We start from the raw sequence: 22,699 nt of genomic DNA, 5'->3' as shown, positions 1-22,699 counted from the left end.
CTTCCACTGTAATATTTATTTTGTTGCTTTAACCCACTATTCCCTTTCGATGACTTTTGTAGCCTACAGTATTAGGGCCACGGAAAAAGAGTAGGGTGAATTCAGGCAATGTTGGACAATTTTTGGTAGATGCTCCAATAGACTTACAAAGAATCTCACTCCAGTGATGTTTGTATAAATAATTTTAGCCCTTACTCAAATGTTTATGTTGGAATTAAATGGGAATATACTATATTTTAGAAGCTACACACCTTCAAACATACCATGACCCCCTCTCTCACCCACGCAGCATTTTCAGTTTGTGTGGGACAGCTTGTTTGGGAAAAAAAAGAAAAAAAAAGGTTTATCCTCATTGTTATCCTACGTTTTTTTTTTTATCAAAACAAAGCATTATCAAAAATATTTTTGGGTGTGTTTCAAACAATGGTTAAACCACTTCATCATGAACCAGTAGTAGGCTACAAGTTGTTACCTAATTTAAATTAAATTGACATTGGGGGTCGGTTTGAATCGTTTGGAATAGAAACTAAAACTTAGCTACACCAGCTTTATACTAAATTAGTCTATAGAGAACAAGTACAAGAAGGGGATGTCCATAACGGTGTGTCAGGATAGGCAAATTAGGCTATCAAAGTAGCCGTCTGCGTAGTAAGGATGGCTCAAGTTGGTAAACAGGTCAATTCCTATCAATATTTTGTGTCAGAATGTGGTGCGTTAGTGGTTTGCTGAACTGAACAGAAAACGTGTTTCTTTGTTCATGACAGGAATCATGCGTTAAAGACGAAACGCGATGAGCCCGCAACTATAGGTTTAATCGATCATCGATGATCAAATTGTGCTGCTTTTTGCGGACAGCGTCGCCTGTAGTAGGCTACTGAAGCTACAAGTCGTGACATTTAATTCAGTGACGAACGTGAAGATTTTGACGTGGTCACCATCGTGACTAATTTGGAACGGATTTGGCACGGTGCGCACGAGGTCGCGGGTATAAAAGCAGCGCGCAATCCAGGAATATGACCAAACTACTTGACTTTTGCGTTGTAGGACGATACTGCTCCCAGAAACCTCTCAGCAACAAAAAAACCCGTAGTTTTCAATGGAATACCAGAAAGCATCCGAGAGGAACGTCCACGTCAACGGAAGCGGAAAGCTGGGGACTGAGTTTCACTGCAGGAACGGTCGCAACGAGCACAGTGTCGAAGCCAAGAAGGCTCTTGTGCAGAGCAAGAATGAAACGTCACACAGAGAAGCTGAAGACGAATCTCGGTTACAGGCGATTGAGGCCGCCTACACAACTATCCTGCGGGGTCTTGGGGAGAACACTGACCGTCAGGGGCTCCTGCGCACACCTTTACGCGCCGCCAAAGCCATGCAGTTCCTCACCAAGGGCTACCACGAGACAATTTATGGTGAGTTCGAATACAATACCTTGACCAGTGGTGTTTGTTTACCAAGTTGTTTCTTTTTTTCTTTTTTTACTTCAATATGTCAGCAGTGTCTGTAGACATTCATCATCCGGTCCCCATATAACCGTGTGCACCATATGCATATAGTGGTTTATAAATACGTACACACATACACACTTCACAGACCTTGTTGCCACGTGCAGCTAAAGAAGAATGTCATTAATGGGAGCTGTTTATGGTATAAACCGCACAGGGATAATCTGCCCATTCAACAGCTCATTCTACATTTAATCATTAAAAGTGCGTGTGCGTTATAACATTGTAAGCTCCTTTTTTTCCTCAGTGTTGTAAGACAGTTTTATTGCCTAAGTTTTGTTCCTGTGGTCTTTTATCAAGTGGCAAGGCAGACCAGGAAAACCCTGAGCACTAAATAAAATTCAGACTACACTTTTCCTAACCTCCTTGTAGTATAGTAAACATAGTTCCATGTTGTGTGTACACAGACATCCTGAATGATGCCATATTTGACGAGGACCACGATGAGATGGTGATTGTGAAGGAAATAGACGTGTTCTCCTTGTGTGAACATCACCTGGTGCCCTTTTTCGGCAAGGTCAGTGTGCGTGTGTGTGTGTGAAAGAGAGAGAAGGAGAGAGAGCGAGAGATAAAGGGGTTACTGGGTTCAACTCTATTTCAGATTCTAACTTTCATTTTCTAAAAACACACAACCAGTCTACATTTATGTGAATGCCTTTAAGCCAACAAGAGCCATTGGGCGTTTGTGCATTAATCCGTGTGACCTTTAATCTTGTTTGGCTAACCTCTGGTGATGTCCCCAGGTTCACATCGGGTACTTGCCCAACAAAAAGGTGGTCGGCCTGAGCAAGCTGGCAAGGTAAGTGTACTGGAAGTCCTGCACACATAAATACACACACACACACACACAGTGGGAGCTGGCACATAAAAGAGGAACTCCGAGTGTGTGTTAGTTCCTGGTGGCTGAGTTCTTCTGTTATGTTACTGCATTGACCTGGAGGCTTAGGGTATAAGCCCCATGGCCAATATCCAGCCCCAACTCCAGCCACACACAGACACACATACAATAACCCAGACCTAGCCGCTCTCACCCCATGAGAAAATCCCTTCAGACCTGTGGGAATCCAACCAATATTATCACAGTCTCTCTCTCTCTCTCTCTCTCTCTCTCTCTCTCTCTCTCTCTCTCTCTCTCTCTCTCTCTCTCTCTCTATGTGTCTCCCTTTTTCTTTCTCTGTTACCCCTGCCTTCATCCTGTGTATCCCTCTTCCAGTGTACATCTCTCCCTAGCTGATCACACCAACCCACATTGGGAGCCTCACATGCACTCTTGCATCAATACTTGATCAGTAGATTTAGAGGATTTGGAATGAATGATTGACAAACGAAGGCCTATATGAGGTTGACTGGGTACAGGACCAGGGGCAGGGGCAGCCATCTCTTTCATTGTTTATCAAGAGATTAATCATTATTGTGTGTATTAGAACTGCGCTAATTCTGACGGCTTGTTGCCTCCATAGGATTGTAGAGATTTACAGCCGGAGGCTTCAAGGTGAGACATAAACACATTAAAACTCCCAGTGCCTACAAAAGGGTTTTCCTGTTGTTGTTCAGATCATTTACCCCCATTGCCCTTAAGTGGTAGTGTTGGCCCCGGTCTCTCTCTCTAAAACAGCCCCTTCTGCCTCTTCAGTCCAGGAACGCCTGACCAAGCAGATCGCCATGGCGATATCAGAGGCTCTCCAGCCTGCGGGTGTGGCCGTAGTCATAGAGGCTGCGTGAGTACGCACACACACACACACACACTCTAAGGCATGGAATGGACTATAAGCTGCTTGAGGTAGTAGACTTACAAATCACATGCTATTCATGGGGGTACATTAATCGGGATGTCCTGGCCACGTTCTACATGTCGTAGGCACGTGTGTAAGCCATGTTTCTTTTGCGTGACAGGCACATGTGCATGGTGATGCGGGGAGTCCAGAAGATGAACAGCCGCACGGTGACGAGCGCCATGCTGGGGGTGTTCCGAGAGGATCCCAAGACCAGGGAGGAGTTCCTGGCTCTCACCAAGAGGGACTAGCAACTCACCCTATCTCTGGAGCACTGCTCCAGCTCTGGGTCCGTTTACCATCTCCCAGACCCAGCCTTAAAGATGACTTCCTTCCTCACACCTCCTTGATACCATATAGCCTAAACCTCCAAAGCAGGACAGGTCGTGTAGTACATATATAACTTTCTTGTTTGTTTGGTTTTATTATCATTTATATTCATGTTTTGTGGTGCTAGTAATCCTGCTGCTGACCCATTCCCACATCTGTGGGTCCAACAACACAATCTCTCCTACCAGACTGAGCTGACGATGACAGTGACAGAAACAGCAGAGATAAAGACCTAAATCAATTCAGCCAAACTCTGGTGCCTTAAGCTAGCTGGAGCTAGGACCTCAGTATTTAAATGACATGCTGTAAATAATATAAATATTCAAGATATGGTGCTTTGATATTGCATATATAGTATTTTGATATTACATTTATTAGGTTTTCTGTCAGTAGAGTGGTCAGTTACCACTTACAGAGGTCTTATTCAGTGACTTTATAATCAATCAAGGAAACTACTCTCATGTCTGTGTAGTTCATCTTTTTGGGAGCCATAGTTCACATCTTCTTATGAACATAATGCTCTATTGTCTATTGCCTAAACTAAATAAATCAATGAACATAAACGGTCTCTGCTTGTTTCATACCAGAATAAAATATATATTTGTATGTAAAAAAAACATAATACATGACATCACCAGAGAGACAGATGCAGCATAGGATGGTTGTCTCCACCCGTGATATCCACAGCTTCACAGAAGAGGCAGGGCGTTACTGCTCTCTCCAACACTGAGAATGACCAGAACATCAACCAAAAGACCACAGAAGCATTAAAAAGAATAACATTATCAGTGACATAAATAGCATTAGCATCCTTCCCACATGGCCAACACGCACTCGAGAGTGCATCTGTACACACGCAGATCAAACAGCCTGAGGGGGAGTTAGGCCTTTACAAATGTCAGAGTTTAAGCCTGTTGCTGATTCAGTCAGACAGTCTTCATCACCTAGAACTCTAACCCTGTCTAAATTGAGGGTCATACCAGAATTGACATTATGCTGTTTCAAAACATGATGTCAGAGTATGTACACCAGTTGCCAACAGTACATCCGTAAGGCTATATAGAAAGATGTCCATACATGGAACAATCCAGAACCATATGGTGGGGAATGTTGTTATGCCTCATAGCAAAAAAAACTAAAACACCCAACCAAAATAAAATTGTTTATTGCACAAAGTATTAAATGATATACATTATTTCACAAACAGTTAGTAAAAGAAAAAACAGTCAGAAATCCTGTATCGGTGGAGGCGTCTACTATGTTCACCAGTGAATTGAAGGGTGTTTTATGACCACAGTGCTCCTGTGTGTATTGCTGTTGTGAAGCTGAGGGTTACATAAGCCATGTGCAGTACGGAAGGGAAACATGTCCATACACGCATTACACTTCCCATCCCAGGGAATACAGCACAGACGTCTTTCTGTCTGTCTCTCTCTCACACACACATACACACACACACACACACACACACACACAAACACAGGGGAGAAAGAAAGGATATCCTCAGCTGATTCTACCTTTGCGATTGGAGCTAGCCTCAGCTCAGACAGGGTTCAAAGAGAAACCTGCTACTACTGTTTATAAAGCAACTGCCGTCTGACTCTTTTTCCCCCACAGCCGCTCTCGTCTTGCTTCTTGATTCCCACCAGGTCAAATGGTCCGTCTCTCAGACAGAGGTCTGTTTGTAGTTTTTGGTATCCAGAACCTTTTTCCCACACATGGCACAGATCCCTGAGGAGGGCAGAAATAAGGGATGGAGGTGGTGGTTTGAGTGTGTGTGTGTGTGTTTGTGTGTGTGTGTGTGTGTGTGTGGGGGGGGGGGGGGGGGGGGGGGGGAGTTAATTTTCTCAGCAAAACTGTTTTCCATTTGTATGCAAATCAGCTTTTAAGTGAAGTCTGAAGCCCCACTGAAAGAGTGTCATACCTTTCTTGTAAGCACACCCTTGGCAATAGTGTGAACCCAACTGGTGAACAGAGCTCTTACAGATCCGGCAGATGGCAAATCCTGACTTCTTCCCATATGGATCGAATCTAAAGAGGGAAAACATAATGAACACACTCACAGCACCACAGTTACATAACATAAAACAGTACCTGTTTACATATGACTGACTGAGTGACACAAAGTACAGTATGCTTAATGTATGTGCTGATGACATACACCAACAGACTCACCTGGCCTTTTTGGACGTCAGAGCCTTGTTCTCGTTCAGTTTCCGCCCACCACCCTCTGGAAAAACAATAATAATTACTATAAAACCTTGGCAAAAGTTTGACATTCACGACATCATTCTGAACACATCCCCTCCCAGCTAGCTCTACCTGTGGTGTTCCTTGCTCCATCCTTCCAGGTGTCAGGGGTTATTACCTTTCCTAGTTTCTTCTCACCTGAAACAGGAAGTTCATTAAAAGAGCACGAGTTATTTTAATTATATGAAACACTGCGTTTAAATAGAGTTGTGCCATATAGAGATAACAATGTGTTATCTGTTTATCTAACCAGCCAGCTAGCTAACGCTAAAAGCTAACCAGCTTTAGGTATGCTACAAAATCAGCAAATCAACTAAATCAGGATTTACTTTAAATACAACTCTATAATAGCAAGTATTATAGGTATAGAGTACATCAATGTTCTCTTACACTTTTCACAAACCATTTCTTCGTTGTTCAAAGTCGTTATCTAGATATAAATGATTGTCACTTGTTTTCTAGTTATGTAGCGCTTTGCAGTCTCTGAACGTTTGTAAACTTCCGGTATAGTTCTTCCGGTGTTTCTTTTTCTTAACCTGATTGGTTATTTTTCTGACGCAGACTATATTTTATTAGTTCACCAAGATGTCAATCACTGTGCCTCCTGACCTTGCGCAGATGGTTGTAATCCATGTTTACGGAAGAGTTTGGATGAATAAAGCTTTCCGTCTCTGATTGACATATTGTAAAAGGGGTATTTAAATCAAATTGGTGTTGTTTATTTTAACAAAGGACCAAATGCATTTCTGTCGATGTGGAACTAGATAGGTCATGTTATAACAATGTAGCTAGGCTAGCTAGTAGGGTAATGACTAACAACTGTGCTGTGCTTGTCATGCAGGTTGACTTCTTATCGGCATCATGTGGGACCATGAGATTAGAGCCATGGCGTCCTCGCATGCGATTGTCGCCTCCTCGGTGTTTATGGCCACTGTATTACCTGCGGTGCTTGTGCAGGGGTTTTCGGTATATGGCACGCACCTGCTATGGCTGTACTCAGTGGCCGGTGCTGTGGCTGTGGTCAACATCGCCGTCTTCTGGCTGCTTGGAATCAGCCAACCCACCAAGAAGCACACATTGACTTACAAGGTTTGGACTATCGCAAATTAAAACAATTAAAAATAACATATTGTCGATCCTATGTATCAACATTTTCATATACATTGCCTATGTCACCTGTTCCGCCTAATACTGTCCCTGCTCGTCTCTTAGATGTCTAGATTGGTGCGCTCCTGTCTCTATTGCCTTCTCTCCTGTCTGTTCTTCCACACTGTGGTGGTCCTGTATGGAGCACCCATCCTGGAGTGAGTTTTGTTTTTGTTTGTGCGAGAGTGGGAGGCTGTGGGAGTGGGAGGCTGTGGGAAAGAAACATGTGAAATATGACATATGAGCTGGCAAGACAGGGTTTTTGGAAGTTGGAATTTCATATTTATGTAGCTGTGTGTCTGCCTCACTCCTGTACCTGTGTGTGTTTCAGGTCTGCCTTAGAGACATTCTCTCTGGCAGTGTTGCTGACCACTCTAACCACGCTGAGATGTCTGTGTGTCCTTGGCCCCAACATCCAAGCCTGGATACGAGTATTCAGCAGACATGGGTGAGCCCTTGTCACCCATCCTCCCTTTTAAAGCAGTGTCTTCTGCTCTTGCTGTGTCCATGCTGACGCATGCTTGTTTGTCTTCAGGGCTATGTCTGTGTGGGACACTTCTCTTCAGATTACAGTGGCATGTACTGTGGTCGGAGCATGGCTAGGAGCTTTCCCCATACCCCTGGACTGGGACAGACCATGGCAGGTCAGTACACACACACATACAAACACGCATATACACACACACACACACACACACACTGTTTATGACCAAGCATGTTCTCCATCCTGTAGGTGTGGCCAGTTTCCTGCAGTCTCGGTGCTGTGATTGGTTTTCTGACTGGTCTGGTTGCTGCCCCCAGCTGGATACACTGGCATCGCAAACACCTTACGTACAAGAGCAAGTGATGGAAAAGTGTGTGTGTGGTTCGAGTGTGACTGGAGGGTTTTGATACAGCCTAAAGCCTGCTGTTATAGGGTATGCATTTAGTGTACCGCAACATTACTTTAACTTAACAAAATATGTAGTATACCGGTGTTTTCAGTTCTTCTGCATTATGATAAATGTGATTTTATAATGAAATACAATAAAAAGAGTTTTGAAAGGTCAGTTAATTACACAACTAAAGTATTTGTTTCATTTGGTGTATGGTGAATCCTGTCAGGCTTGTTTTAAGACGGAGAAGAAGGTTACTTTTCTGCAAGGAGCCCTTGTTCTACTGTGGTGGGGTCGAGAGGCGGGGAGGTGGAGGGCGGTTGACGGGGAGGTATTTTATGGTGGAGGGTACAATAGTGGAGGAGTGGGGTGGGGGTATATTCCATAGAAATAAATTGTTTTGGAATAAATTGGACTGGATCCAGGTTTTTTATTTGAATATTTATGAGGACACGTTTCTTGACAATAAGTCAATAAGTCACTCTCACACATTAGATACCCAAATAATCTTGCTATATAAAAAAATAAGTGACAGTACAAAGACATAAGACAATTTATTCATACTCTCACATTCACCCCAAATTCTCAAATTAAATGTTTGCAGTGTGTTGACTTTGCTAGGTAACAGAATATCATCTTTTGAAATAAAAGTCCTCCAGTGCTGCAGACCTGAGGTCGTTTTTACCATCCAGTCCACAGAATTTCTCCAACATCTTTGGATCCTTTGGTCCCAGGTAGCTGTGTGAGGCTTAAGATAGTTTATTGTAATAATGTTGTGGGCTATTAACACAGGAGCTCTGGGCATATGTAGTTTGTTGTCTTTTAGAAATAAATTAGAGAGACATGCGTACAACAGTAGTTTCAACTCTTAGAGGTACATTTCCGACATAGACTTTTTTTTCATTTCCTTACAACCTCCCGATTAACTTGTAGTTTACTCATTTAAATGAGTAATTTGTAAAAACAAATGTGAGAAAAGTCTGCGATTAAACCACATACTTTCTAACAGAGGATTAGATTTACTGTCACAGTTGAAAGATCCATCTTAATTTGATTGATTTAAATGAGTAATTTGTAAAAAGAAATGTGAGAAAAGTCTGCGATTAAACCACATACTTTCTGACAGAGGATTAGATTTACTGTCACAGTTGAAAGATCCATCTTAATTTGATTGATTTAAATGAGTAATTTGTAAAAAGAAATGTGAGAAAAGTCTGCGATTAAACCACATACTTTCTAACAGAGGATTAGATTTACAGTCACAGTTGAAAGATCCATCTTAATATGATTGATTGATGTTTTGTCAGAAAAGTATCACAGTATTTCTATTTGCAGAATCACAGAGAAGACAGACTTTAGAACAAGGAAACACAAATACAAACATTTACCATCGCTTCACGATCACAGGAGTCAATGCTTTATGCATGCACAAAAGGTTGCCTTTGTGCTGGTTGGTCCTAATGAGGCTGGTTCAATTTGAACCACTATTCATCTCTTTCTCCAGCTTCATTTAAAGTAGTTATTTTCCCATTTTCTGCCATTCCCCAGCAGCACCTCAGGCAGTCATGATGATGAAGCTTCAGTTGAAGAACATTAATCCTGGTCACTCCCAGCGTGCAGGGTGAGGTCATGCTGTTCTGAATACCTGACAGAACCTGCAGTGACCATAAGGAACGACACCGAGGACCTTGATGACACTGTTCAGATCATTGAGGACGAGGGAGAGATGGAGGAAGACAGCCCAAAGAGGGTGAAAATGTCAAGTGAAGAAGGAAAAAAAGATAGAACTCAAAGATCTTCCATGGTAAATTGGAAAACCAATCTACACCATGGAGTACAAAGGCTTCAGCCAATCTGATGTCTAGCTGGAACCACCTGTGTCCTTCTCATCCCCCAACTCCGGTTTCTGCCCCTCCTCCATCTGCAGATTCCTGCTCCATTTGAGGAGGAGAGGCAGGGGGCAGTAAGGGAGCCACTTTTACATTTCAGTCAGAAACCTCATCAGAGGTGAGAACACTCAGGTGGAGATTTTTGGAAAGAACATATTAACAAAATGTGTATGAGTGGATAATATGAAGGCACATGATTGGCCAGTCCCCATGACGGTAGGGTGAACACAGTAGTGTACGCTACATGTACAACACAGTGTCGTGTGGGGCATGTTCGTAGTTGTATCCTCTGGTTGCTTTTGTTATCTGGTTCTGTTTCTTCTGACCAGAGCTTGCAAACAAGAAAATTTACATGCACACAGCAAATTGCACATTTCTCCCCACATTCAATCAAAGACAGCATCATTTATATCATTCTTTGCTTTTCGGCAAGCCTATTGTGGCAGTGCTGCGCTTTGAAAGGTAATTTGTCCTCCCCTCTTCCCTCCCTCCTTTTTCCCCACAAGGCAAGAGTGGCTGTGCATAGTGTTAGATGAACCACTCAGTCTTTCCCATTGTTTCTCTCCAGATTGATTCGGGGGGGGGGGGAGTACAGAAAGATTGCTAACTATTCTTTCTGTAAAAAATATTCATTTGTTTAAGTGGATTCACTGGTGATCAATAGGTGACACTACTGGGCATTTCTTTCTAGTATTCAGATTCTGCCACCACTGATGTTAGACAAACACATTATATAAACTAGATAGAAGCTTGTTCATTATTTTTATTTTTCTGAGAACACCCACATTCCTTTTCATCCTGATTTCCCCTCCCCCCTCTTGTATGACCTCCCTCATGCAGACTGGGTGGTACTGGTTGTTAGGACCAGTGAAAGTGCTATTTTACCAGGAGAAAAACATGATTACCTGGGTCGTAAAAATGTAGGGAACTCTGTAGTGATGGTGTCTCTGAGAACACTTACAGCAAGAACAGAACACAGTATTATAAATGAGGGACCTCAAGCAGACTGTCGTGACTCATCTACTTAGACGGAGGTAGAAGAGCGGATGAGGATTTCATGCTGCATGCTTTTATGTATTTATTGACGATTTGTCCAGTTAAGTTATTATACAGTATGTTCTGTCATTCATCAAAATGTGTACCATAGTGTGTCTGACTGTGAGTCTGTTATTTACAGATTACTGTCAAGTTTGGAATGCCAACAGTAGAAATCCCATTCAGATCCAGTAGCCGGGGGAGAATAGTCCACTGGAGACGTCACCCAAGGTTTGACCCGTTATGCAACCCGGTAAAGGGATTTCCTCCACTCATTCATTGATTGAAGTCGATTCTCCTAAAAATCATTTTGAATTCAACATATTTGGATGGATGAGTAAAACAATGTAGGAGAAGCATTCAGGTTCAGGAGTACCACCTTTCCTTCAGCTGTCGAATGTGGAAACCCAGCGTGTCTTGGTAATGACACACACACACACAGACACACAGAGCATCTGACATCACACTGGGCCCACCCACACACACCACCGGAGACAGAAAGGGCTTCAAGAGTTAAGTGAGCAGCAGCTATGAACCAGACGGGAGCTCTCCTGTTCACACACACACCCTGGCACGGCTCCCACACAGACTGGGGCAGCGGCTGGTCCAGCCCTGAGTGGGTAGAAAGGTACAACCATGTCTGCCATTATAAGAGAAGCAGGGTAACACAGTCTGATTCACAAGATATCAAACCCAGAGTCGTTTTACTAGTGGTTCAGATTTATTGGCACACATATAAATATATACTTTATAAATAAAACTGTCATTTACAGGTATGTATTTGAGCTGTAAATGAAATTCGTTATCATTGTCCTTGGCTATCAGATCGTGTGATTGAGTGGGAGGGTTTGATGGAGTGATGGCGGATGACACACAGAGAAGGCTGGGGGGGAGGAGGTGACAGACTTGGCCGGCCTGGTTCAAGGCTGGGAACGGTTACTTGTTGCTGGGTTGGGAAGCGATGTAGAGGGCCATGAGACAGTACAGAGCGCCCCCTACAGTAAGGGCCATTGTGGTGCGGTACAGGAGCCTATCAGGAATCCCACGTTTCAAATGAACGGGGACCCCATCAGATGTCTGAGTGAGAGAAGGAGACAGAACCAAGAGAGGGAGGGTCATTATGAAGCCAAAGATCCAAACAACAACACACTAGGTTGTGCTGTGGGTATCATACGTGCAGCCAATAAGACCGGGTCTCCTTGTACCTGGAAGAGTCTCTGGAAGTCTGGCACCTTGTTTCCTCCGAGGTACTCCACCGTGGCTCCTGCCTCTGACACAAGTTTAGTGGGAGAAGCAAACACCATGGTTGGGGCTTCAGAGGGAACACCAGGTCTCAGACCCTGAAAACACACACAAATCACTCACACGACTGCTCTACACAGGTCAACACTAGGAACAATGATCACCAACGGAGACCTTTTAGCTGCCTGTCAGAGAGACAGACCCTTTTAAGGTGATTATATAGGTGACTGTGCTACATAACTGATCTCTGACAAGTATGGTCGCTGGTTAAGTGTCCCAAGGGGGGCAGCTAGATGGTAGAATAACCTGCTGTCTTGAAAGTAATTTTTTCTTCCGAAGCAATCTAATGAGTCGATTTACGCTTCCCTGCTTGCACTGTCTAATGCATTTGATTTCTAGAAAAAACGTTGCAGGTCGTAAGGAGACAGGATGCTGACGTTAGCTTGCTAGCAACGTTAGCTATGAAGGTCAAGAGATCACTAAGCCGGTTACAAGAAAACCCTTAACACACGATAAAGCCCGTTTCAAGCCTTACCTGGGGACTGTATGCGTTGGCAGGAGCAGACCCTGTTAGTCTCTGAGTAAAGCCGCTGAATTTGTAATACATTTTTGGTTAAAGGACAGTGGGAGACGAGATGTTACAGCACCCAAAAACACCGGCAAAAACTCCTCGGTGAAAGAGCTTCCCTCAGTCGGCGTCGATTAATGATGACGTAGAACATTGGCATACATGCAATAGTCCCTCCCCCAAAGAGTATAGAAGCACTTCACTTCTATACTCTTTGCCTCTCCTTCCCGTGAAAAGCAATCATCTGTCAGTACAAATACTGATAAGATCATTTAGTTTACATTGTTTATTTGGTTAACTGAACATTGTAAAACAAATATCAGTGGGAATTAGAAGAAATGTTTGGCTAAGCACACAAGGAATGCAACTTTATCCTATTTCAAATACAGTTTTTTACGGTCACTTTGACACTAATTTCAGAACCTTGATGTCCTTTTTAGAAACTCTAGATACAAAACTCGAATCAGTCATTACTTGTAACACAGACTGTCACATGTTCAAAGCATAGCATGTTTCTATATTTAAAGACACCTTGCGCATGCATTAGTTCAAATAATGAATTTATCATGAAATACCATACATTTACATGACACTCTTATCCAGAGCAACTTACAGTAAGTACAGGGACATTCTCCCCGAGGCAAGTAGGGTGAAGTGCCTTGCCCAAGGACACAACGACATTTTGCACAGCCAAAATCGAACCAACAACCTTCTGATCATTAGCTCGACTCCCTAACCGCTCAGCCATCTGACCCCATAGGAACATTCACTTAGATCATCCACACACAAGATACCCATAGTTTCACCATGTAGTTGTTTGTACAATCAATATTGTACTACAAAATATGTGATACATGTTTCATAAGATACTACATCACCATAAATGGACTAAGAGAGAATACTACAGACAGTGGAGTCATTAAAATCAGAAATGTATTGATGAAATCAAGGTGAGTCAGGTGGCTGAGCGGTTAAGGAATTGGGCTTGTAATTTGAAGGTTACCAGTTGATTCCCGGACGTGCCAATTGAAATTGTGTCCTTGGGCAAGGCACTTCACCCTACTTGCCTCGGGGGAATGTCCCTGTACTTACTGTAAGTCGCTCTGGATAAGAGTGTCTGCTAAATGACTAAATGTAAATGTGAAATACAATCAAATTACAAAATGTCTTTGTTTTTTTGTATCAAAGCAAACTAGCTACAAAAGTACACTATTCTACAGTACGTAAAACATGTACTGCAGTGTTTCTCACCTGGCTCAAAAAACAAACAAACAAAGCAAAATAAGGATTGATTACTCCTACATGCCTACGTGCCTTTTTCTTCTTTGGCTCTCGACGAAGGCGGTCACATTTTTCTCTCTTCCCCTCCCTGACCTTCCCTGCTTGGCTGTGTCTTGTGTCTTGTCTTGTCTCAAGATACTCTCTCATCATCACTCTCCGAAACTAGAAGCATGGAATTAATTAGATGGTCTCTCAATGCTATTGACACCATCTTCTCGAAGAGAAGCTCGGGTTTGGGGGAACCCAACTGTCCGGACGGGACGTTCGCAGCTGGCTACACGATGGACGCGTGGGAGAATTGGCGTGTCGTGTGTCTAGCGGCGCTTTCCGTGGAGGACGTTGAAGACATCTTCATATTCGGAACCATGATTACAGGCTTTCTGCTGTTTGGAATAGGCGCTGGCTTTGTATATCGGAAAATTAAGGAAACGGCTGCAGCCATCAAAAGCCCCGTTAGGCTGCCCGATATGATTGATGCGGTGGGCAGAGTTGTTGGAGCTCAGACTGTGAACTTACAACGCAGCATTGAACCAGCACAGGCCTTGGCCAAGGCCGTCACTGGAAAACAACTCCCCTGGAGAGCGCTGAAGCGAGACTATCTTGCTCCTCCCCCCCCCCCCCCCCCCCCCCCCACCGACATCTGTGGTTTGGTCTCTGCCCGGGTCATGACCAAGGATGTCTCCTGGCCAACACAATCTGCATAGGGAGAATCGGACTGATTGTGGCCTAGGTCGAGGGCGCCAACCCAGACCTACTCACACATTAACTTTCACCTACTACAGATATCACCACCCCCCCACCCCCATCCAGCCTGCTTGTTTCCCCAGGGTGGCTGGCGGGTCTGTGTCCAGCGCCTACCATGGCTGCAGGTCCAGATGCTGCTTGTCTACCCCCCCCCCACTCCCCGTTGCAAGTCACGTGTTTTTGTAAATGTTGTTGTGCTTATGTGCTGAGGTTTTTGTCTGTTCTCCTCCTCGCTCCTCATGTTATGCTGTAACTTTCAACTTTCTAGTCTTGTCCTGTCTACCCCCTTGTCATGTTTGTGTATTAGAAACTGCAAGTGGCAGCTCGGATCTAAGATGGATTTAAGAGACCGCAGATAGAGTGCGGCTAGTTTGGTTTGTTAAACGTTTTAGATCAACACTTGTATTATTGTTTTTGTTGATTTTATGTAAAGCACTTTGAGCTGCAATTCTTGTATGAAAAGTGCTATATAAATAAAGTCTTACTTACTTACTTACTTACATTTCCATCAACCCTGTCTTGTGGATTTGGTCACAAGTTTTCATCCACATCACAATGGATGTTTTCATTTGACAAACATCTCTGAAACAATCTCCAGGCATGGCGAATCCAGGCCTGACACTGGTCTGCCGTGATGTAATTGGGTTTTGTGTTGAGTTTTGTGTTGAGTTTTGAAAAAGGACATCAAGGTTTTGAAATTAGTGTCAAAGTGATTGTAATTTTTTTTTCCATCCATCCATCATCTTCCGCTTGTCCGGGGGTCGGGTCGCGGGGGCAGCAACCTAAGCAGGGAGGCACAGACTTTCCTCTCCCCGGCCACTTCCACCAGCTCTTCCTGGGGGACCCCGAGGCGTTCCCAGGCCAGCCGAGAGACATAGTCCCTCCAGCGTGTCCTGGGTCTTCCCCGGGGCCTCTTCCCAGTGGGACGTGCCCAGAACACCTCACCAGGGAGGCGTCCAGGAGGCATCCTTATCAGATGCCCGAGCCACCTCAACTGGCCCCTCTCGACGCGGAGGAGCAGCGGTTCTACTCTGAGCCCCTCCCGGATGACCGAGCTTCTCACCCTATCTCTAAGGGAGAGCCCGGACACCCTGCGGAGAAAACTCATTTCGGCCGCTTGTATTCGCGATCTCGTTCTTTTGGTCACTACCCACAGTTCGTGACCATGGGTGAGGGTAGGAACGTAGATCGACTGGTAAATAGAGAGCTTCGGCTTTCGACTCAGCTCTTTCTTCACCACAACGGACCGATGCAGAGCCCGCATCACTGCGGACGCCGCACCGATCCGCCTGTCGATCTCGCGCTCCATCCTTCCCTCACTCGTGAACAAGACCCCGAGATACTTGAACTCCTCCGCTTGGGACAAGATCTCCTCCCCGACCCGGAGATTGCACTCCACCTTTTTCCGGTCGATAACCATGGCCTCAGATTTGGAGGTGCTGATTCCCATCCCAGCCGCTTCGCATTCGGTTGTGAACCGCTCCAGTGAGAGCTGGAGGTCACGGCCCGATGAAGCCAACAGGACCACATCATCTGCAAAAAGCAGCGACCCGATCCTGAGGTCCCCAAACCGGACCCCCTCAACGCCCTGGCTGCGCCTAGAAATTCTGTCCATATAAGTTATGAACAGAATCGATGACAAAGGGCAGCCCTGGTGGAGTCCAACCCTCACCGGGAACAAGTTCGACTTACTACCGGCAATGCGGACCAAACTCTGGCACCGGTCGTACAGGGACCGAACAGCCCCGATCAGGGAGTCCGGTACCCCGTACTCCCGGAGCACCCCCCACATGAGCCCCCGAGGGACACGGTCGAACACCTTTTCCAAATCCACAAAACATGTGTAGACTGGTTGGGCGAACTCCCATGCACCCTCCAGAACCCTGCCGAGGGTATAGAGCTGGTCCACAGTTCCACGGCCAGGACGAAAACCACATTGCTCCTCCTGAATCCAAGGTTCGACAATCCGACGGACCCTCCTCTCCAGCACCCCTGAATAGACTTTCCCAGGGAGGCTGAGGAGTGTGATCCCCCTAAAGTTGGAGCACACCCTCCGGTCCCCCTTTTTAAAGAGGGGAACCACCACCCCGGTCTGCCAGTCCAGAGGCACTGTCCCTGATGTCCACGCGATGTTGCAGAGTTGTGTCAACCAAGACAGCCCTACAACATCCAGAGCCTTAAGGAACTCCGGGGCGGACCTCATCCACCCCAGGGGCCTTGCCACCGCGGAGCTTTTCAACCACCTCGGCGACCTCAGCCCCAGAGATAGAAGGGCCCCCCCAATGTCCCCAGACTCTGCCTCCACGTCGGAACGCGTGTTGGTGGGATTAAGGAGGTCTTCAAAGTATTCCTTCCACCGATCCAGGACGTCGCCCATCGAGGTCAGCAGCGCACCATCCCCACCATATACAGCGTTGACAGTGCACTGCTTCCCCCTCCTGAGTCGCCGGATGGTGGTCCAGAACCTTTTCGAAGCCGTTCGGAAGTCATTCTCCATGGCCTCGCCGAACTCCTCCCATGCCCGGGTTTTTGCCTCCGCGACCGCCAAAGCCGCATTCCGCTTGGCCTGCCGGTACACATCAGCTGCCTCTGGAGTCCTACCAGCCAACAAAGTCCGATAGGCCTCCTTCTTCAGCTTGACGGCTTCCCTCACCTCCGGCGTCCACCACCGAGTCCGAGGGTTACCGCCGCGACATGCACCGACCGCCTTGCGTCCGCAGCTTCGGTCAGCCGCCTCAACAATGGAGGCCCGGAACATGGCCCATTCGGACTCCCCCGAGACATGGTCGAAGCTCTCCTGGAGGTGGGAGTTGAAGCTCCTTCTGACAGGGGATTCTGCCAGCCGTTCCCAGCAGACCCTCACATTACGTTTGGGCCTGCCAGGCCTGACTGGCGTCAGGCCTCGTAGCCAACTCACCACCAGATGGTGATCAGTTGACAGCTCCGCCCCTCTCCTCACCCGAGTGTCCAAGACATTCGGCCTCAGATCCGACGACACGACTACAAAGTCTATCATCGAACTGAGACCTCGGGTGTCCTGGTGCCAAGTGCACATATGGACACCCTTATGCTTGAACATGGTGTTCGTTATGGACAAGCCGTGTCTAGCACAGAAGTCCAACAACAAAACACCGCTCGGGTTCAGATTGGGGGGGCCGTTCCTCCCAATCACGCCCCTCCAGGTCTCACTGTCATTGCCCACATGAGCAATGAAGTCCCCCAGGAGGACGAGGGAATCTCCAGGAGGAGCGCTATCCAGCACCCCTCCCAGAGACTCCAAAAAGGGTGGGTACTCTGCACTGCCATTTGGTGCATAAGCACAAACAACAGTGAGGACCCGTCCCCCCACCCGAAGGCGGAGGGAGGCTACCCTCTCGTCCACCGGGGTGAATCCCAACGTACAGGCGCCGAACCGAGGGGAAACAAGTATTCCCACCCCAGCTCGACGCCTCTCACCGAGGGCAACTCCAGAGTGGAAGAGAGTCCAGCCCCTCTCAAGGAGACTGGTTCCGGAGCCGATGCTGTGCGTCGAGGCGAGGCCGACTATATCTAGCCGGAACTTCTCTACCTCGCGCACCAGCTCCGGCTCCTTTCCCGCCAGCGAGGTGACGTTCCACGTCCCTAGAGCTAGCTTCTGCAGCAGAGGATCGGACCGCCAAGGCCCCCGCCTTCGGCCGCCGCCCGTCTCGCACTGCACCCGACCCCCATGACCCCTCCTGCGGATGGTGAGCCCACTGGAAGGGGGTCCCACGTTGTCTCTTCGGGCTGTGCCCGACCGGGCCCCATGGGAAAGGGCCCGGCCACCAGGCGCTCGCCATCGAGCCCCACCCCCGGGCCTGGCTCCAGGGGGGGGCCCTGGTGACCCGCTTCCGGGCAGGGGCAACTGAGAACCATTGTTCGTTTTCTTCATGGTAGTTTTTTGAGCCACGCTTTGTCTGATCCTTCGCCTGGAACCTGTTTGCCTTGGGTGACCCTACCAGGGGCATAAAGCCCCCGACAACATAGCTTCCAGGATCATTAGGACACGCAAACCCCTCCACCGCGGTAAGGTGGTGACTCAGGGAGGGGTAATTTTTTTTAATTAAAATTAATTATTACAAATACTTATCAAGAGGCTACAAATGACATGTATCACAAGTGAAGTCACAGTGTTTAACCCTTCACCATACAACACAACACATACTGCAGTCTTTTTACAACCGACAAATTAAGTAAGCTACTGTCATGGACAAACTTTCTTAAGACAATATTGCACTAACTCAGGCAATTTTAAGCAAAGCTTGAACAGGACCGGGGAAAACATCAAGACAAAGAACAAGTTCTCACATACTCTCTAAGAATATAGCCTGGAGCCATAGTCTGATGCTCCCACTAGTGTGAGCCACAGAGACACAGAGATGGCAGAAGGAGGAAGAGACAAGGAGGAGGAGGCGAGGAGGAGGAGGCGATGAGGGATGAGGGAGTGTTATGTGGGAGAGGTGTTGGCTCATCTGTTTAGAGCGCGTCTCTCCTCACCCAATCATCTAACTGTGACGGAGCACCGGACAGGTGGTGCTGGTCAGATTATTTGCTGATGTTTGTTGGTCTGAACATGTGCGCATACGTGTGGATGTGTGTGAGTGTCTGTCTGCATGTCTGTTGAGTACAGTATGTGACGTGTTCAGGACAGTGTACGCTGGGCTGAAAACCTGATACTTTTGTTCAAGGCTCCAGTATGTGACTGACAGCCTACATGAAATGTGGGGAAATCTGTTGCCTTGGAGATATTGTTTATCTTCTGTTCTCTCACTCTGTTGAGTACATGCTGCTTCTCTTTGTACGTGCTGGCTGTCAGGATTTCTCTCTCTCTCTCCATCATTGTCTTCCCATCTCTGTTTATCGCTCAGTTTTCTTTCTGTCTGTTTCCTTGAGCCTGCTTGTCTAACACCTATCTTTCCATGACCCACTCCTTCCCTTCTTCTCCCCATCCCCCTTTCTACTTCACAGGTAGGTGGGGTACCATAGTAACGGGGAGCATCTGGGTCACATGTACGTCACCATCTGGACACAGGCCTCTTGACGACACACACATGTGCACACATTGGCCGTTAACTTATTTACCATGAGACTGCAATGCAAACAGGATCTGAGACTCAACAGCTTGAAATATGACCATTTTTATGTATGTACATTTCCTGTCCAGGTGGTGGTATGTGATTGGTGGAGACATCAAAGCCAGTTAAAACAAGATGGAACCCTTGGAATAAAAAGGATCCGAGGGTTGTAAACGTGTCGCCAGGAAGCAAATAGTGATATAAGTTCAAAGAGTCCAAGTCCCCAAAGAGTGTCAGTGTTGCCCCCAGGATACCTACAACTGTTAGAGAGAGGACATCTTCTGGGTCGTTCCACAAGCTGATGTGGGTGCTTGGGGGCATGAGCTCCAGAAGGTTGTGAGTGGGTCCAGCTCAGTGCGGTATCTGGTCTGACAGGCTACGTGTGTATCTCTCCGAGCGCAGTTTCACTTCCTGGTAGCACTGTACAAAGCTGTGGTAGATGAAGGTGATGGGCAGAGCCAGGAGGACAATACCACTCACCACACACACTCCTCCCAGGACACGCCCCCCCATCGTCACCGGGTACACGTCTCCGTACCCCACGGTCGTCATGGAGATGATGACCCACCACGCAGCCGCCGGGATGCTAGCGTAGTCGTGGTTACGGCCCCCGAGGTCCAGGCCGTACTCTAGCAGCTGGGCTAGAGCGCTGTAGATCGCCATGGCGACACAGACAAACACTAGCAGCATGAGCATCTCCCGGTAGCAGCGGCGCAGGGTCAGACCCAGGGTCTGCAAACCCAGGAAGTGACGGGCCAACTTCATCAGCCAGAACACCCGCATCATCCTCAGCACCCGCAGGGCCACCCCGGCAGCCCCTAGCCCCGCCCCTGGCAACCCCGCCCAGGCTAACACCATTGTGATGTAGTAGGGAGAGATGGCCACCACATCTATGAGGTTTAATGGCTGGCACAGGAAGTCCCACTTATCCCTTGCCACGAGGAAACGCACCCCACACTCAGCAGTGAACCAGCCGATACACACCGCTTCCACAATCCTGCAGGGCAAAAAAGAAGAAAAAAGGATCAAGATGTATGAAGTAAAGAGTGGTGTAGACAGGAGGGAGGCATACAAGAGGCAGAGAAAGGGGTATGAAGGATTGCTGATGAAGGAAGTGAAGGAGGACGGGAGCCAAAAGAGACTGCCTTCTAGATGTCATTTACCAGCCTGGAGATCGAGAGCAGACAATGGCAGCCAGAATCTTACGAGTTTCCCAAAATAAAAAGAGAGGTTTAAACAAAAAAATCTGTGACGTCATAGTGAGCGAATATTAAAATAAATGATCTATTGTTAATTGTATATGGACGATTGTTTATTTGTTTTCTGCTTACTTTTCTCATGCTGTGTGTGTGTCTGAGTGTCTGTGTCGGAAAGCGAGTTAGAGAGCACATTTGATAGGGATCAGAGGAGATTGCTGTGATTGTAACGATGACGAGCCCGCAATGTGAACAGCAATGTCTCCATGCAAGCAACAATGCAACCTTACTCTAATTACGCGCGGCATTTGAGCTGTAAAAGAAGTCACTTTCAAGAATTTCAAGAAGTTTTATGGAAAAACGCCATCTACCTGTGTTCTTCCACGGTGTTGCGTTTGGCCGTGTCCCAGTCGGGAAGGGTGCTGGCACACAACATGACCATGGATAGAATCACAAAAACGACCGAGACAGATGCCAGAACCTGCGCTGCGATTGATGAATTGGGCTCTTCGAACGTTCTGCGCATCCTCTCAAGCCATTTGGCGCGCCCTGTGTCCGTTTCGTGCTCTTGCCCGGTTGCGCACCGGGACTCATCTCCCGGGGATCGCAGGTTCTCCTCCGACAGACTAGATATACCGATTTCAGACAAACGGTCGTCCAGACGCTTTTGGCAGCAGAACTCCAGGTGCGCGCTCTCGAGTCCCCAATAGGCCATCTCAGTGTAGAAAGAGAGCTCGCACAACCCGGGAAGGAAGCGGAGCTTACCGGAGCGCACGTACAGCATGATGAACACAAAAGCCTGTGCATGTCGGTCAAAAAAGAACTCGTTCAAATCCCGGTCGTAGTCATCACAAAGCTCGAGGACCTCTTTCTCAGAGGCGCACGCGTGCAACCGGCTGACGCGCTTCAGAGGGAAATCCCTGATCACTTCACGGGGGAAAGCATACCGGGTCCCCCCAACGTTGAGCACACAAATGCTCTTACCGAACTTCATCTCACCTTGGTAGTCCCTTATCCTGGTTGTTACACCAGCTTTTTCCACCAACACGTTTTCCTCCGAAGAGTTTAAAGCTGTGGATGGTGATCCGGGCCAGGGAGAAAGTTTCACCTTTGACGCGTTTTCTACTTGGTGCTGCTGCCGCAAGTGGATCATGATACAGCGCTGTTCGCTTGTGCGCAGGACGAACACTCCGCTCTCTGAGCAGACCTCAACTCTCCACCCTTCAGTCCGCAGCCAGTCCAAGCAGTGATGTCACATGTCTCTCCCTCTCTCTTTCTGTCTCTCTACTCACACGCATCCCTCTCTCTCTCTCTCTCTCTCTCTCTCTCTCGCTCTCTCTCTCTCTCAGAAACACACGTTTTCTCTGCTTCTCTCTACCACTTCAGAATCAGAATCAGCTCTATTCGCCACTTACACACACACACACACGCACGCACACACACACACACACACACACACACACACACACACACACACACACACACACACACACACACACACACACACAACCCGAGTGAGGACTGGTTTTACGCACCGGAGAGCGCACCCCTTTCCTACACACAATCTATTGTTCATAAAACTGCTTTAGGTGGCACCTGATGAATAATCCATCGACTAGTTTCTACAAACTAACATAAGAAAAAAATGTTTTGCCTATACAGCAAGTTTATAACACAATTTGCGATAAAGGATACAAACTTGACTTTTAATAGGCTACATATATTCTGAGAGTGTGCGTGTGTTTGTACTACGCATTCGCTCGTTCCCTCCCCCTC

General features: G+C 46.9%; 5 protein-coding genes across 6 annotated transcripts; 2 read left to right on the top strand and 3 right to left on the bottom strand.

Moving 5' to 3' along the window:
* Positions 1-1,015: 1,015 nt before the first annotated feature.
* gch2 (GTP cyclohydrolase 2) lies at positions 1,016-4,164 on the top strand. Its single transcript, XM_067245208.1, has 6 exons — positions 1,016-1,409; positions 1,910-2,019; positions 2,246-2,301; positions 2,963-2,994; positions 3,136-3,220; positions 3,396-4,164. The coding sequence occupies exons 1-6, from the start codon at positions 1,097-1,099 to the stop codon at positions 3,523-3,525; spliced, it is 726 nt and encodes a 241-aa protein (XP_067101309.1). The 5' UTR covers positions 1,016-1,096; the 3' UTR covers positions 3,526-4,164.
* Positions 4,165-4,753: 589 nt separating this feature from the next.
* On the bottom strand, positions 4,754-6,339 carry cript (cysteine-rich PDZ-binding protein). Its single transcript, XM_067245078.1, has 5 exons — positions 6,245-6,339; positions 5,927-5,992; positions 5,780-5,834; positions 5,529-5,635; positions 4,754-5,335 (listed from the first exon to the last, which is right to left on the bottom strand). The coding sequence occupies exons 1-5, from the start codon at positions 6,258-6,260 to the stop codon at positions 5,271-5,273; spliced, it is 309 nt and encodes a 102-aa protein (XP_067101179.1). The 5' UTR covers positions 6,261-6,339; the 3' UTR covers positions 4,754-5,270.
* Positions 6,340-6,457: 118 nt separating this feature from the next.
* On the top strand, positions 6,458-8,058 carry pigf (phosphatidylinositol glycan anchor biosynthesis, class F). Of its 2 annotated transcripts, none has more exons than XM_067245137.1 (6): positions 6,458-6,548; positions 6,696-6,943; positions 7,067-7,158; positions 7,332-7,448; positions 7,536-7,644; positions 7,734-8,058. In XM_067245137.1, exons 2-6 carry the CDS (start codon positions 6,716-6,718, stop codon positions 7,845-7,847), a joined length of 660 nt encoding a protein of 219 aa, XP_067101238.1. In that variant the 5' UTR covers positions 6,458-6,548; positions 6,696-6,715; the 3' UTR covers positions 7,848-8,058. The 2 variants fall into 2 exon arrangements, with proteins under 2 accessions (XP_067101238.1, XP_067101239.1); XM_067245138.1 differs by having other exon boundaries at positions 6,476-6,539.
* A 3,449-nt stretch (positions 8,059-11,507) lies between these two features.
* cox7a2l (cytochrome c oxidase subunit 7A2 like) lies at positions 11,508-12,725 on the bottom strand. Its single transcript, XM_067245228.1, has 3 exons — positions 12,577-12,725; positions 12,005-12,139; positions 11,508-11,876 (listed from the first exon to the last, which is right to left on the bottom strand). The coding sequence occupies exons 1-3, from the start codon at positions 12,646-12,648 to the stop codon at positions 11,736-11,738; spliced, it is 348 nt and encodes a 115-aa protein (XP_067101329.1). The 5' UTR covers positions 12,649-12,725; the 3' UTR covers positions 11,508-11,735.
* A 7,353-nt stretch (positions 12,726-20,078) lies between these two features.
* Positions 20,079-21,917, bottom strand: kcng3 (potassium voltage-gated channel, subfamily G, member 3). The gene is made up of 2 exons (XM_067245518.1): positions 21,295-21,917; positions 20,079-20,724 (listed from the first exon to the last, which is right to left on the bottom strand). Exons 1-2 carry the CDS (start codon positions 21,915-21,917, stop codon positions 20,079-20,081), a joined length of 1,269 nt encoding a protein of 422 aa, XP_067101619.1.
* Between the last annotated feature and the right edge of the window lie 782 nt (positions 21,918-22,699).

Source organism: Osmerus mordax, chromosome 10, assembly GCF_038355195.1.
Source record: "Osmerus mordax isolate fOsmMor3 chromosome 10, fOsmMor3.pri, whole genome shotgun sequence".
Taxonomy (NCBI): domain Eukaryota; kingdom Metazoa; phylum Chordata; class Actinopteri; order Osmeriformes; family Osmeridae; genus Osmerus; species Osmerus mordax.
The sequence above is the reverse complement of the archived record's forward strand: the minus strand, read 5'-3'. Positions and strand labels throughout refer to the sequence as shown.